General features: G+C 45.3%; 1 protein-coding gene across 5 annotated transcripts in view; it reads left to right on the top strand.

Annotated features, from left to right (window-relative positions):
- ss (spineless) overlaps window positions 1–15,000 on the top strand; it is a 141,792-nt gene that overhangs the window by 113,457 nt on the left and 13,335 nt on the right. For all 5 annotated transcript variants that reach the window (XR_011228001.1, XR_011228000.1, XR_011227998.1 and 2 more), the window contains exons 4-6: window positions 4,689–4,795; window positions 6,231–6,372; window positions 12,024–13,118. Coding sequence is in view for 1 of the 5 variants with exons in the window: in XM_069321915.1 (XP_069178016.1) it covers window positions 4,689–4,795; window positions 6,231–6,372; window positions 12,024–13,118 (1,344 nt within the window). In the remaining 4 variants the exon portion in view is untranslated. The remainder of the gene's footprint in view (window positions 1–4,688; window positions 4,796–6,230; window positions 6,373–12,023; window positions 13,119–15,000) is intronic.

The following is a 15,000-nucleotide window of genomic DNA, read 5'->3' on the forward strand; positions in this document are numbered from 1 at the left end:
ATCACAGAGGAACAAGAAGACATGAGTGGTAATTAAGGAAACTGATCGGCCATAGAGTTGTACTTTTTTTAACATATAAACAGTGAGAAAATGTCATGAATTAAATGAGTAAGTTGAAGAAGCCAATTCCAGTTTTTCATTATTTTTTTTTTCAGTAGATATGATAGAAAACTAGGTCAGGAGTCATTGCATTAAGTAACTTTTGGTTGGAAAGGCGGATCCTTGAGGCAAAAGTTAATCTTGCAGGCATAAATAGGTGAACGAAAACAGGCGAGCACACACACACACACACACACACAGATACACACAGACACACACACACACACACAGACACACACACACACACACACACACACACACACACACACACACACACACACACACACACACACACACACACACACACACACACACACACACAGGCAGTGATGTGGTGGAGGCTGACTCCATACACAGTTTCAAATGTAGATATGATAGAGCCCAGTAGGCTCAGGAATCTGTACACCAGTTGATTGACAGTTGAGAGGCGGGACCAAAAAGCCAGAGCTCAACCCCCCCCCCCTGCAAGCACAACCAAATGAGCACACACACACACACACACACACACACACACACACACACACGCAAACTGTGAAGGATTTTTCCATTTTTTTGCATCTAAATATTAAGCCATTTTGCACGCAATCTCTGTTCCCATTAGCAAATGGATCGGCAGGATTGGGCCGGCCCGATACAGTGTCAACATGCATTAGTGTTACTTCCCCCTTTTTTTTTAATGGAAATTACTGGTTTTGGTTCGAGTGCTCTGAGTTAAAAGTTGCGAGTATTATTTGGTGCAAAGTTTTTATGGCCCTTGAGTTGGGTCATTAGCACCGAGCTCGGTCGGTTGTTCGTATGCATAATTGACTCCTGAAGGGGGGGGGGTGTTAAATAGACGTAGGGGGGTGGGGGGTTGATTATATTGTGGGTTGTTAGCATTGACGAGTGTAATTGGGTGGTTTAGGGCGCCAGTGTGTATGGGGTAGGGCATAGCTGAGGGGGGGGGGGGTATAAAGGGTCAAAAATCTATTTCTCGTATCTATACTCTCCCCCCTCACCCCCCTCCTCTCGTCCCATAGCTACGGGATCATAAACTTTCTGATCTAACTATTAATTTTTGATCTGGTCAAGGTAGACATTAATATTTAAAAATCCCATTACAGGTGTCATTAGCGTTTTTCGCTCGCCTCTCGAACTCTCTCATTTGTTGGTGATAAAACTGCTCGCTGTTTACGGCCTGGGGGACCAAAGTTCTCACCTGGGTTAATTAGCACTCGGGGCCCAGCGATCACAGGTGCAATGTTTACACCTCGTGGGTCACACTTCACAACCCTGGCGATGTACACTACATTGTTGTTTTTTCTTTTGTGGCTGGTTCGATGCGCGCCATGTATGGGTATTTACTATTTGTAAATAGTAAATACTATTTACAGTAAATACTATTTACAGGTAAATAGATTTAAATTTAAATTTAAATTTAATTAGAAATTACTTGTAAATTTACTATTTACTATTTGTAAATAGTAAATACAAAATGTTTCCGGTTTTGTGTCTACAGAATCGAGCTGTTAGCTCTTGGACCTCGCCTTTCTAAACTATATTTTTCTCCCCTATATTATATTTATTACATATATATATTTCTCTCTAACACATGCATACCCACACACACACATTCCCAGGAAGCAGCCCGTAGCAGCTGTCTTACACCCCCAGGTACTTAATTGACTGCTAGGTGAAGAGGGGCATCAGGGTGAAGGGAAGGGAACTATCAGGGGAAAGCGCCAAGCCATTACGCCTATATAGCACTTAGAACTGTCTAAATATACCTAACCCGAGTTCCTTATATCACATAAGAATGCGAACCAAATCTTATTCTTAAATGACTGCATACAGTAATCACTGCTTATAATGACGGGATTGCGTCGGTATTGTTTATAACGTCTGCGTTGGTTTGGGCCCTATAACGTGCCGGGAGGAATTGTCGGTGTCTGTTTATACCGTATATTGAAACAAAAGGTTGCATGACAGTGTTGGGCATGTACCCTACAGGAATCACAGTGCAAAGCTGGGTGAGACTAGCGCCGAGCGTCTGTCGTCTAGACCTCAAGCAGACAGGAAGGCACACATGTATAGATATAGATATTCTGTTCTTCTTCGTATTTATCATCCTCTTCCTCCTACTTTTCCACTTATTTATCTATTTCCTTTCATTCCTCCACTTTTTGCTCACCTACTCATCCTTCTTCCTCCTCCATTTTCTACTGTTGAGCAGTTTCTGCATCCTCCTGCTCCTACTCCTCATACCACTACTTCTCCTACCACTGCTACTTTCACTACTCCTACTAAACAACAACAATTACTACCACAACCAGAACAATGTCTACTACAACAACAACTACAACTACTACTAAACAACGCCTACGACTTCTACTATTCGTCCTCTCTTCATTCTTCTCTCATATAACACATGAAAGAAATTGAATTAATTTGAATATACTTCTTTAGCGAGACGCCTGCCTACAGCAGGAGCTGTAGTGAGGTACATGTGTTCACCCATGTACCTGGGAGGTGGTGCGTTCACTCACATGCGCACGCTTCCGCGCCTGCAGAGCACAGCACGAGCGCTCATGCTAAAGGTCATGTGCAGCGGTGTTCACGCACGGGTATGCATTCGCTCAGGTCTAATCGTAGGCGTTAACAAATACTTATAGAAACGGGTGCATGTACAGGGAGTTTAATACACAACGCTTAAACAAAGAAGCTGAGAGTCTTCCAGCTGATGCCTCTGTTCACCTAGCAGTAAACAGGTATCGGCGAATTGGATAGCTGCATTGGGTTGTGTGTGTATTCACCTATTTGTACTCACCTAGTTGTGCTTGCGGGGGATGAGCTCTGGCTTTTTGGTCCCGCCTCTCAACTGTCAATCAACTGGTGTACAGGTTCCTGAGCCTACTGGGCTCTATCATATCTACACTAGAAACTGTGTATGGAGTCAGCCTCCACCACATCACTGCCTAATGCATTCCATCCGTTAAGTACTCTGACACTGAAAAAGTTCCCTCTAACGTCTCTGTGGCTCATGTGGGTACTCAGTTTCCACCTGTGTCCCCTTGTTCGCGTCCCACCACTGTTGAATAGTTTATCCTTGTTTACCCGGTCGATTCCCCTGAGGATTTCGTAGGTTGTGATCATGTCTCCCCTTACTCTTCTGTCTTCCAGTGTCGTAAGGTGCATTTCCCGCAGCCTTTCCTCGTAACTCATGCCTCTTAGTTCTGGGACTAGTCTAGTGGCATACCTTTGGACTTTTTCCAGCTTCGTCTTGTGCTTGACAAGGTACGGGCTCCATGCTGGGGCCGCATACTCCAGGATTGGTCTTACGTATGTGGTGTACAAGATTCTGAATGATTCCTTACACAGGTTCCTGAAGGCGGTTCTGATGTTAGCCAGCCTCGCATATGCCGCAGACGTTATTCTTTTTATGTGGGCTTCAGGAGACAGGTTTGGTGTGATATCAACTCCTAGATCTTTCTTTCTCTCCGTTTCATCAAGTACTTCATCTCCTATTCTGTATCCTGTGTCTGGCCTCCTGTTTCCACCACCTAGTTTCATTACTTTGCATTTACTCGGGTTGAACTTCAACAGCCATTTGTTGGACCATTCACTCAGTCTGTCTAGGTCATCTTGTAGCCTCCTACTATCATCCTCAGTTTCAATCCTCCTCATAATTTTTGCATCATCGGCAAACATTGAGAGAAACGATTCTATATCCTCTGGGAGATCATTTACATATATCAGAAACAGTATAGGTCCAAGGACTGACCCTGCGGGACTCCACTTGTAACGTCTCGCCTGTTGCTTAGGTACTTGTCTCCTGTTGCCTAGGTACTCCTTTATCCAATGGAGTACCTTCCCTTTCGCTCCAGCCTGCATCTCCAGCTTTTTCACTAGCCTCTTGTGTGGCACTGTATCAAAGGCTGTCTGACAATCCAAAAATATGCAGTCTGCCCACCCTTCTCTTTCTTGCCTTATTTTTGTTGCCTGGTCGTAGAATTCAAGTAACCCTGTGAGGCAGGACCTGCCATCCCTGAACCCATGTTGATGCTGTGTTACAAAGTTCTTTCGCTCCAGATGCTCCACTGTGTGTGCGTGTGCGTGTGCGTGTGTGTGTGTGTGTGTGTGTGTGTGTGTGTGTGTGTGTGTGTGTGTGTGTGTGTGTGTGTGTGTGCACTCACCTAGATGAGCTTGCAGCGTCGAGCATCTGTTCGAGCATGAACTAATAAAGGTCGAGCTATAAGCTCGACCTTTATTAGTTCAATACAATGACTCTTTTCACTCGTTTTCTTATTATATTTACATATACAGCTGAGTATCGAATAAGCTTAGACAGCTTCCTCATCTAGTCCAGTCTACTTACGACTCTTAGACTGTACAAGTTTTTTTTCTGACATCTCAGTCACTAATCTGTGTTTCCGGTTTCCAATTTTGTTCTCTCGTTCTACGGTTCCTTAATTTGACCATTGCTTCTATCGCTACCTTGTCAATTTCCCTTGATATCTTGTACGTCGTTATTATGTCTACCTCCCTCGTTCCCCCACCTTCCCCTCTCCCTTCCCAATTAGCCTGCCTAACCCTCCCATGCTCTCCCACAGAGGCAAGATGCTGTTGGGGTACAGTGACCTGGAGCTCGCTAACAAGGGCGGTTACGACCTTGTTCACTACGATGACCTCGCCTACGTTGCCTCTGCCCACCAGGAGCGTAAGTATTAAGTAACATCTAACCATTAAGAATAGTAAACTATGTAAGATTTAACAAAAAATAAAATGAAAGTATATTGCAGTTATCCACTTTGTGGAGATTTATATTAACCATTGAATATCGAGGATATCAAATGAAATGAACTTTATGTTCAGTGATTCAATGAGACTCGTCGTTATCATGATCTTAAGTTCAGTGAGAGTCGCGTCAGAAAAGGTCAGTATAATCAGCTAGCAAGAATTTCTTATTTTAGAATATTAATAAACTTTTGTTCATTAAAGTGCCATAATTTTGGTATTGGGTTTCATTATATATAATTTAGGGTTATGACAAGTGCCTTAATGTTTAACGTTATTCGAAAATTAAGTAAATTAAGAAGGATCAGCTCTATTTTCAGTGATTCAAGGAAGTTGAATTTATTGTATTATATTTTATTTCTCTCATAATGTGGCATAATCAAATATTATATGGGCATTTCATTCCATTAGTTCCCATTTGTGATATTCCCTTCCCATTCCTTTATATTCCTATTCATCATCCTATTTCATCTCCACGTGTTACAAATGGTGGCAGCGGTGGGATTAGGTGACACTAAGTATCAAATTTTACCAGTTGTAAGGTGACTAAATGAATGAGGATATACAGGTGACGGGTAATACCAGGAGTGAGGTGGTCCCAGGAGTGAGGTGGTCCCAGGAGTGAGGTGGTCCCAGGAGTGAGGTGGTCCCAGGAGTGAGGTGGTCCCAGGAGTGAGGTGGTCCCAGGAGTGAGGTGGTCCCAGGTATCAGGTAGTCCCAGGAGTGAGATGGTCCTAGGAGTGAGGTGGTCCCTGGAGTGAGGTGGTCCCAGGAGTGAGGTGGTCCCTGGAGTGAGGTGGTCCCAGGAGTGAGGTGGTCCCAGGTGTCAGGTGGTCTCAGGAGTGAGGTGGTCCCAGGTGTCAGGTGGTCCCAGGTATCAGGTGATATCATTTATCACGAGATATCTGGTGTGATCTCCTTTGACACATTGATGTTATTTCCTCTTGTGATGACCAGTGAACCTGTATGATTTCTAGAGATGCTCAGTGATTGTGACCTCTTGTGACTATGACCTCTAGTGACCCCTGAATGACCTTTATTAACACTCTTTTACCCCCCATGTGACCCTTGTGTAATTTAACCACGTGTTGTCCTTTTCATATCTATATATTTACCCTCTATGTAACCTCTAGTAAAGAACTGAGGGTTCCCTTGATTACTAGAGACGCCCGCGACCTTGTGTGACTCAGTGACCTCTAATGATCTTGTGTGACCTCTGGTAACACTAAATGACCTCTGGTGATGACCAATGATATTATATGACCTCTAGTGTTCCTATATGACATGCGGTAACAGTGTATAACATCTGGTGACACTGTATGACACCTGGAGACCCTATACGACCTCTTCTCCTATAGTGCTCAAGACGGGAGCGTCGGGGATGATCGCCTACCGTCTTCAGACGCGGGACGGAACGTGGCAGTGGCTGCAAACCTCCTCAAGACTAGTCTACAAGAACTCCAAGCCAGACTTCATCATCTGTACCCACCGGCCGCTTATGTATGTGTCTGGCTTCCTTCCTGTACCTTGTTTGGCCCCCTATATTATATATATATATATATATATATATATATATATATATATATATATATATATATATATATATATATATATATATATATATATATATTAAATATGACCGAAGAAATAAGATTAATAATTCTAACACGAATTTTCTCGATCTTTCTTACGTTTCTTTTCACTGTTGATGGTAATTCAAAGATCAATTCTCCAAAATTCATTTTTATTTTAGACTATAAATAAAAATGAATTTTGGAGAATTGATCTTTGAATTACCATCAACAGTGAAAAGAAACGTAAGAAAGATCGAGAAAATTCGTGTTAGAATTATTAATCTTACTTTTTCGGTCATATTTAATAATATATGTCTACAGGAAAGACTGCTACCAAAATATACTAATATATATATATATATATATATATATATATATATATATATATATATATATATATATATATATATATATATATATATATATATATTCAACACTTTCTCTTCCCTCGCTCCCCAACAAAACATAAAAATTATTAATTATGTTGTAGTGTAATTTGTCAATAGAATTATTCTCCTTCGTGTGGTACACACTGAGAGATGTTTTCTTGCTCTAAGTGTGGAGACCTAACCTGCTGCTTGTTTATCCCAGCCGTGTGTGTTGTTTTTACAAAATACAACGCTGTAATTTATAATACAATATCACACAGTAATACAGTCCTATTCAACAATTTCCGGAGCAAGTAACTTGAACTAGCCGTGGTAATGTTAAAAGAGGTTATCTTACCTCGACACCTAAGTGTTACTTTATTTATCATTCTCTCTTTCTCTCGATTAAGAAGCCATTTTTTTCTTTATTATTATTATTTTCTACCACAGAAGTGGCCGCACATTTACAATGCTAACCAACATATATATACATTAATTGCTGGAGGCGAGTTACATTGGTGCAATCATCGAACCCGTGCATCTCCTACTGGTGTGTTTTTCATACTTTTGTGTGTGTGCGTGTGTTTTTGTTGCCACATATATGCAATTATCGTACCTCTCCATCTACTGATGATGGAGTTTTTGCGCGACAACACTTACCAATGGTGTAATTATCATGCTCCTGCGTCTCCTGGTAATTTTAGTTCACATGTCCCCACTCTTTACTACCGGTCTAATTATCGTATCTGTGCAGTGGCTGCCGGCAACGTTCTTACGCCTCGACAGCGGCAGATGTCGACAGATGTAATTATCGTACATCTGGACATTGTACTTGGGGTAATTATAGCACCTTAATTGTCTGCTGCTTGTTATCGTACCTCAGCAACGGCAGCTATAGTGATTATCTTGCCTTTACATTCACTCTGGGGATGATTGCTCTGTATTTGTTGCTGGTTTTCCTTATCTCAACAACCAAGTTTAGTGATCTCGTTACATATCTCACTGCTATAACTACAATTCCGCAATCCTTTGCTGCTAACTATAGTGCTCTATAGAAGTATCTTTTGTAATTATCACAATTATGCTGCAACTTCTGTGCATACAATACATTTCCCCTCTTGTGGTTGCGGCCGTCGTACTTCGGCGTCTCTTATTGACGTGCTCATGTTGGCTGGCAACAGGTGTAGTTGTACAGGAGACCTCAGGTCCAGTTAGTGGCTCCTGTTTATGCTCACACAAGGTACTTAATAAATGTAATATTTCCAGTATTTTGGGATGAGGAACTTACCTCATACCTTACATAATATATATATATATATATATATATATATATATATATATATATATATATATATATATATATATATATATTTATATATATATATATATATATATATATATATATATATATATATATATATATATATATATATGCGAACAAGCCTGAATGGTCCCCAGGACTATATGCGAATGAAAACTCACACCCCAGAAGTGACTCGAACCCATACTCCCAGAAGCAACGCAACTGGTAACTACAGGGCGCCTTAATCCGCTTGACCATCACGGCCGTCAAAAGGAAGTGATAGCCGAGGCTATTTGAGTCACTTCCCCGACGGCAACTCGGATGGTAATCTTGGGCATAGCATTTCACCAAATCACCTCATTCTTTGGGGCACACGTGAGGAACACAAATGCGAACAAGCCTGAATGGTCCCCAGGACTATATGCGAATGAAAACTCACACCCCAGAAGTGACTCGAACCCATACTCCCAGAAGCAACGCAACTGGTAACTACAGGGCGCCTTAATCCGCTTGACCATCACGGCCGTCAAAAGGAAGTGATAGCCGAGGCTATTTGAGTCACTTCCCCGACGGCAACTCGGATGGTAATCTTGGGCATAGCATTTCACCAAATCACCTCATTCTTTGGGGCACACGTGAGGAACACAAATGCGAACAAGCCTGAATGGTCCCCAGGACTATATGCGAATGAAAACTCACACCCCAGAAGTGACTCGAACCCATACTCCCAGAAGCAACGCAACTGGTAACTACAGGGCGCCTTAATCCGCTTGACCATCACGGCCGTCAAAAGGAAGTGATAGCCGAGGCTATTTGAGTCACTTCCCCGACGGCAACTCGGATGGTAATCTTGGGCATAGCATTTCACCAAATCACCTCATTCTTTGGGGCACACGTGAGGAACACAAATGCGAACAAGCCTGAATGGTCCCCAGGACTATATGCGAATGAAAACTCACACCCCAGAAGTGACTCGAACCCATACTCCCAGAAGCAACGCAACTGGTAACTACAGGGCGCCTTAATCCGCTTGACCATCACGGCCGTCAAAAGGAAGTGATAGCCGAGGCTATTTGAGTCACTTCCCCGACGGCAACTCGGATGGTAATCTTGGGCATAGCATTTCACCAAATCACCTCATTCTTTGGGGCACACGTGAGGAACACAAATGCGAACAAGCCTGAATGGTCCCCAGGACTATATGCGAATGAAAACTCACACCCCAGAAGTGACTCGAACCCATACTCCCAGAGTCACTTCTTATGGGTTCGAGTCACTTCTGGGGTGTGAGTTTTCATTCGCATATAGTCCTGGGGACCATTCAGGCTTGTTCGCATTTGTGTTCCTCACGTGTGCCCCAAAGAATGAGGTGATTTGGTGAAATGCTATGCCCAAGATTACCATCCGAGTTGCCGTCGGGGAAGTGACTCAAATAGCCTCGGCTATCACTTCCTTTTGACGGCCGTGATGGTCAAGCGGATTAAGGCGCCCTGTAGTTACCAGTTGCGTTGCTTCTGGGAGTATGGGTTCGAGTCACTTCTGGGGTGTGAGTTTTCATTCGCATATAGTCCTGGGGACCATTCAGGCTTGTTCGCATTTGTGTTCCTCACGTGTGCCCCAAAGAATGAGGTGATTTGGTGAAATGCTATGCCCAAGATTACCATCCGAGTTGCCGTCGGGGAAGTGACTCAAATAGCCTCGGCTATCACTTCCTTTTGACGGCCGTGATGGTCAAGCGGATTAAGGCGCCCTGTAGTTACCAGTTGCGTTGCTTCTGGGAGTATGGGTTCGAGTCACTTCTGGGGTGTGAGTTTTCATTCGCATATAGTCCTGGGGACCATTCAGGCTTGTTCGCATTTGTGTTCCTCACGTGTGCCCCAAAGAATGAGGTGATTTGGTGAAATGCTATGCCCAAGATTACCATCCGAGTTGCCGTCGGGGAAGTGACTCAAATAGCCTCGGCTATCACTTCCTTTTGACGGCCGTGATGGTCAAGCGGATTAAGGCGCCCTGTAGTTACCAGTTGCGTTGCTTCTGGGAGTATGGGTTCGAGTCACTTCTGGGGTGTGAGTTTTCATTCGCATATAGTCCTGGGGACCATTCAGGCTTGTTCGCATTTGTGTTCCTCACGTGTGCCCCAAAGAATGAGGTGATTTGGTGAAATGCTATGCCCAAGATTACCATCCGAGTTGCCGTCGGGGAAGTGACTCAAATAGCCTCGGCTATCACTTCCTTTTGACGGCCGTGATGGTCAAGCGGATTAAGGCGCCCTGTAGTTACCAGTTGCGTTGCTTCTGGGAGTATGGGTTCGAGTCACTTCTGGGGTGTGAGTTTTCATTCGCATATAGTCCTGGGGACCATTCAGGCTTGTTCGCATTTGTGTTCCTCACGTGTGCCCCAAAGAATGAGGTGATTTGGTGAAATGCTATGCCCAAGATTACCATCCGAGTTGCCGTCGGGGAAGTGACTCAAATAGCCTCGGCTATCACTTCCTTTTGACGGCCGTGATGGTCAAGCGGATTAAGGCGCCCTGTAGTTACCAGTTGCGTTGCTTCTGGGAGTATGGGTTCGAGTCACTTCTGGGGTGTGAGTTTTCATTCATATATATATATATATATATATATATATATATATATATGTCGTACCTAGTAGCCAGAACGCACTTCTCAGCCTACTATGCAAGGCCCAATTTGCCTAATAAGCCAAGATTTCATGAATTAATTGTTTTTCGGCTACCTAACCTACCTAACCTAACCTAACCTAACTTTTTCGGCTACCTAACCTAACCTAACCTATAAAGATAGCTTAGGTTAGGTTAGGTAGGGTTGGTTAGGTTCGGTCATATATCTACGTTAATTTTAACTCCAATAAAAAAAAATTGACCTCATACGTAAGGAAATGGGTAGCTTTATCATTTCATAAGAAAAAAATTAGACAAAATATATTAATTCAGGAAAATTTGGCTTATTAGGCAAATCAGGCCTTGCAAAGTAGGCCGAAAAGTGCGTTCTGGCTACTAGGTACGACATATATATATATACATGTTATACCTAATAACCAGAATGCACTACTTGGCCTAGTAGGCAAGGCCCGATTTGCCTAACAAGCCTAATTTTCCTGAAAATGCATACTTTCTAATCTTTTGTTTTTATGGAATGATAAAGCTTTCTATATATAATTGTATTTGTTGTAATTTTAGTTTAAACTAATGTAAAAAAAAAATAGCAATACTAAGCTAACCTATCCTAAGTCAATGATTCATGTTCTTAATATAATATAATATTATTAATTCAAGATTTTTTTTTTAAATAATGAAAATAACTTTGCCACTAATGAAAATCACTTTTGAAAATCACAAAATAATATAGATCACTTAATTGTCTATTCATTCCGACTGGCATCTATATGTAGCAGAGCAAATATTTAATGGAATAAAATAAATTATATGACCAATACTTAAGTGAAATTTACTCTCATTATATACAAGTTATTGTAAATAATTACATTTTCTCATGTAAACAATTTTTGAAAAACCTTTTCTATCAGATAGCATAATCTAAAATAATAATCTAATCTAAAATTCAGTATTTTAATTTTGTTTAATTTACATTTTAGTGAGTTGATTCCCCGAACACTTTGAAGTTTCTAATTAACTCAGTGCCAGAAATTTACCCGTTTCTAGATACGGGAGGTCCAAGACATATCTGAGTCTTAGGCAGTATACTGTACTGGATGACTTGAGGTATGAGGGTCTTCTTGCGTGTATGAGATAATACTCGCCTTCGAAGTCTTCCTCTCGGTGTATCGCTGGTCTTAGGTTTCTTGAAGACAATCTCAGGAGGTCAGAGTCAGCGCAACTGATCGAAATTTCAGTGTTCGAAATTGACGTTTTTATGTGTGTTGCAGGGAAGAGGAGGGGCGGGACCTGCTGGGGAAGCGGACGATGGACTTCAAGGTCTCGTACCTGGACCCGGGACTCACACAGTCCTATCTCTGCGACTCGGAGCTCCCGCAGCTCTACGCCTCCCGCATGAGCCGCAAGTACAAGACGCAGTTGCGGGACTTCCTCACCACGTGCCGCACCAAGAGGAGCTACACCAACCTCTCCGACACGGCCTACAGCAACTACAACAACATGTACGGCACCTCGGCCTACACGGCCGACAACGGCCTGTACATGCAGCAGAACCTGGGCAACCTGCAGTCGCTCTACCCGGCCAGCTACCTCCCCGCCGACAACCTGTTCCACTACCGACAGCTCGGGTCCTACTACCCGGACTACGTCACCCACGGCTACGTCAGCAACGGCTACGTCGACCCCGCGCGCCCCTGCCTGGGCTACGACACGACGGGACTCACTAAGACAGCGGCCGAGCAGAAGCTGTACTGCACGACGCAGCTCGACGCCTCCAAGTACCAGTACAAGCCGACGGACGCCTACACGACCGTCTACGGCAGCAACGCCGTCCTGCCGTCGCTCGAGCACAAGTACAGCGACCTGCGGGAGGTGCGGCGGGACGACCCCTCGGCCCTGGCGTCCCTCGGGGCGCTGGCGGCCACCCCAGGCATCACCACCAGCACCGCCGCCACCAGCACCGCCAGCACCGCCACCCACAAGGAGGAGAGCAAGGAGAGCGACACGTACGCCAACACGACCCGCCAGACGGTGCTCATGTGGGGCTCGGCCTCGCACGACTACGACCCCAACAAGAAGTACACGGAGGTGCCCGTGTCGTCGGCGTCGCTAGACCCGAGCCTCGGCGGCGTCGCCTGCAAGTGGGGCACCGCCACGCCAGCGTCGACGCCGGGTGCCAGAAGTAGTGCCGGAGGCTCCCCCCACGGGGGCGAGGGGGCGTCGCCCCACGCGGGGGTGCCCCCGAGTGCCCACACCGTCGCCCACGGGGCCGTGGCGCCAGCGGGTAAGGCTGCGTACGGCTACAGCGAGGGCGGCGAGGTATGGCACCACCAGTACTATCCTTACCACCCGTATCACACCCCGCAGTGAGTGACGGCTTCGTTCATTGTCTCTCTGGCCCGCACCCGCATGCCCAGCCCGCCCTAGGCACCGGGCACGCTCACAGCCCCTCACCTTGCCCCCTCCTGTAGCCCCCTCCTGTACCCTCTCAGCCCCTCCTGGGGGTGCACGAGGCGGGCGTTGCCTCAGTACCTGTGTTGTACCTGGTCTGGGCTGTGAGCGAGGCTCGTAGTTACCCGGTAGTCAGGCTTGGTGTATGTAGTTAACCCCTCCCCCCCCCCTACCCCCCTTCCTCCCCCTCACAAGGAATCCCACCCCCTCCCCTTAGTCAGGTGACGTTCCCGTCTTCCTGTTGTCCCTGTTGCTGTTCCCTGTTCCCTGAGCCTCAAGTAGACGGCGGGCTGTTGTGTGACTAATCCGGACCCTCGTAGCGCCGGGGCCCCCTTCACCGACACCTGGGGTGCCCCTCAACCGGTTCCGTGGCCCTCTAAACCTCTTCAACTGACTCCATGACCTACACCCTGCCCCTGAACACCCCGTCAATCGACCCCCTTGACGCTCAACCAACCTTATGCCTCCACCCCCACACCCCCCCCCCCATATCAACCGGCCACCTCCCCCCCCCACCCCAGGACTGGCCGGGGGGCCCCAGCGCTCCGAGAGGCTCCAATTGCATCCGAGTTTTAATATGGCGTGTCGTTGATGCTTATGTGGTAAGTGTACCGACGCTCTTGTTGTTGTTGCTGGTCTTGCATGTTGAGTATTATGGCCCCTAGAACCCTAGTGAGTGGCCCCTGGACCCGCGCGAGGGGGCCCTTAAGCCCGCATGAAGACCCTTGGGCCCGAGTGAGGGCTCTTGGATCTTGGTGAAGGGATCCCTGAGCTCTTGTGAGGGCACTGGGTCCCTATTGAAGCCCGCTGGATCGATGGTCGCCAAGCGGGAAGGACTTCGATGCTAATCTATAACGTTAACAACAATCGTTGGTGTTTCATAACGGTGCAAATAACTCCCTCTTCAATGTTGACACGAAGCAATTCTACTTTTTGATTTTTTTGGTAATACCAAGTTTAAGAGGAGCGTTGCCAACCTTCCATCCCGCAGCGCGACCATCGCTTCGCGGGGGACGACGGTGAAGGTCACGGGGGTAAGGATTGTCGCGTCTTAACAACCTCCTCAAATCCTAATTAATGAGTGTGCTTTGGCTCCAGTTACCTGTGTTGGCTCTTACCTCTCGTACTCCTATACCAGTCTAATAACGCCTAACGTTGTCAACAAAACTTTAAGGACGAAAATAATAGCATTATTAATCAAAGTCCACACGGAGAGTAGTCAGACTAACATGACTACAGCAGTGAGAAAATCCGTAGGTGTTGAGATTGGAGTTCGAACCTATGCGGTGAGTGTAGTCGCACGCACACGCCCCAGACAATCAGAACCTAGCACATGGGTTCGAATCCTTATCACGGCTCCTACGGAGTTTCTCATTAATGATAGTGTTTTATATATATATATATATATCCACAGCAAGACGGTTCTAACGTTGCATATTAGCTGATGGTAGTAGGTCTTCAGGTACCATCCTGATGAGTATCTTGGAAACTCTTGGTGAGTACCTTGGAAATCCTTGGGTAGCTCTTCTGGAGATATTGCCTTGGAGACTCTTGGGTACCTCCTTGGATCGTCTTGCGGGAGACATGTGAAGGCTACCTGTCCCCGGGTAACTGGACCACACCACACCAGCATGGCCGCATGCGGACTGCATGACTCTCTCTTCCTCCTTTATAAATCCATTCCTTGAGTTTGACCTGAGTTTTGTGTTTTTTTTCTCTGTTTTTCTTTTTTTGTCACTCATTTTTGCACTGTCACCGTGACTTGCATGTTTTAATATTAGCTGAAGGTTCAATTAA

Source organism: Procambarus clarkii, chromosome 10 (assembly GCF_040958095.1).
Source record: "Procambarus clarkii isolate CNS0578487 chromosome 10, FALCON_Pclarkii_2.0, whole genome shotgun sequence".
NCBI lineage: Eukaryota > Metazoa > Arthropoda > Malacostraca > Decapoda > Cambaridae > Procambarus > Procambarus clarkii.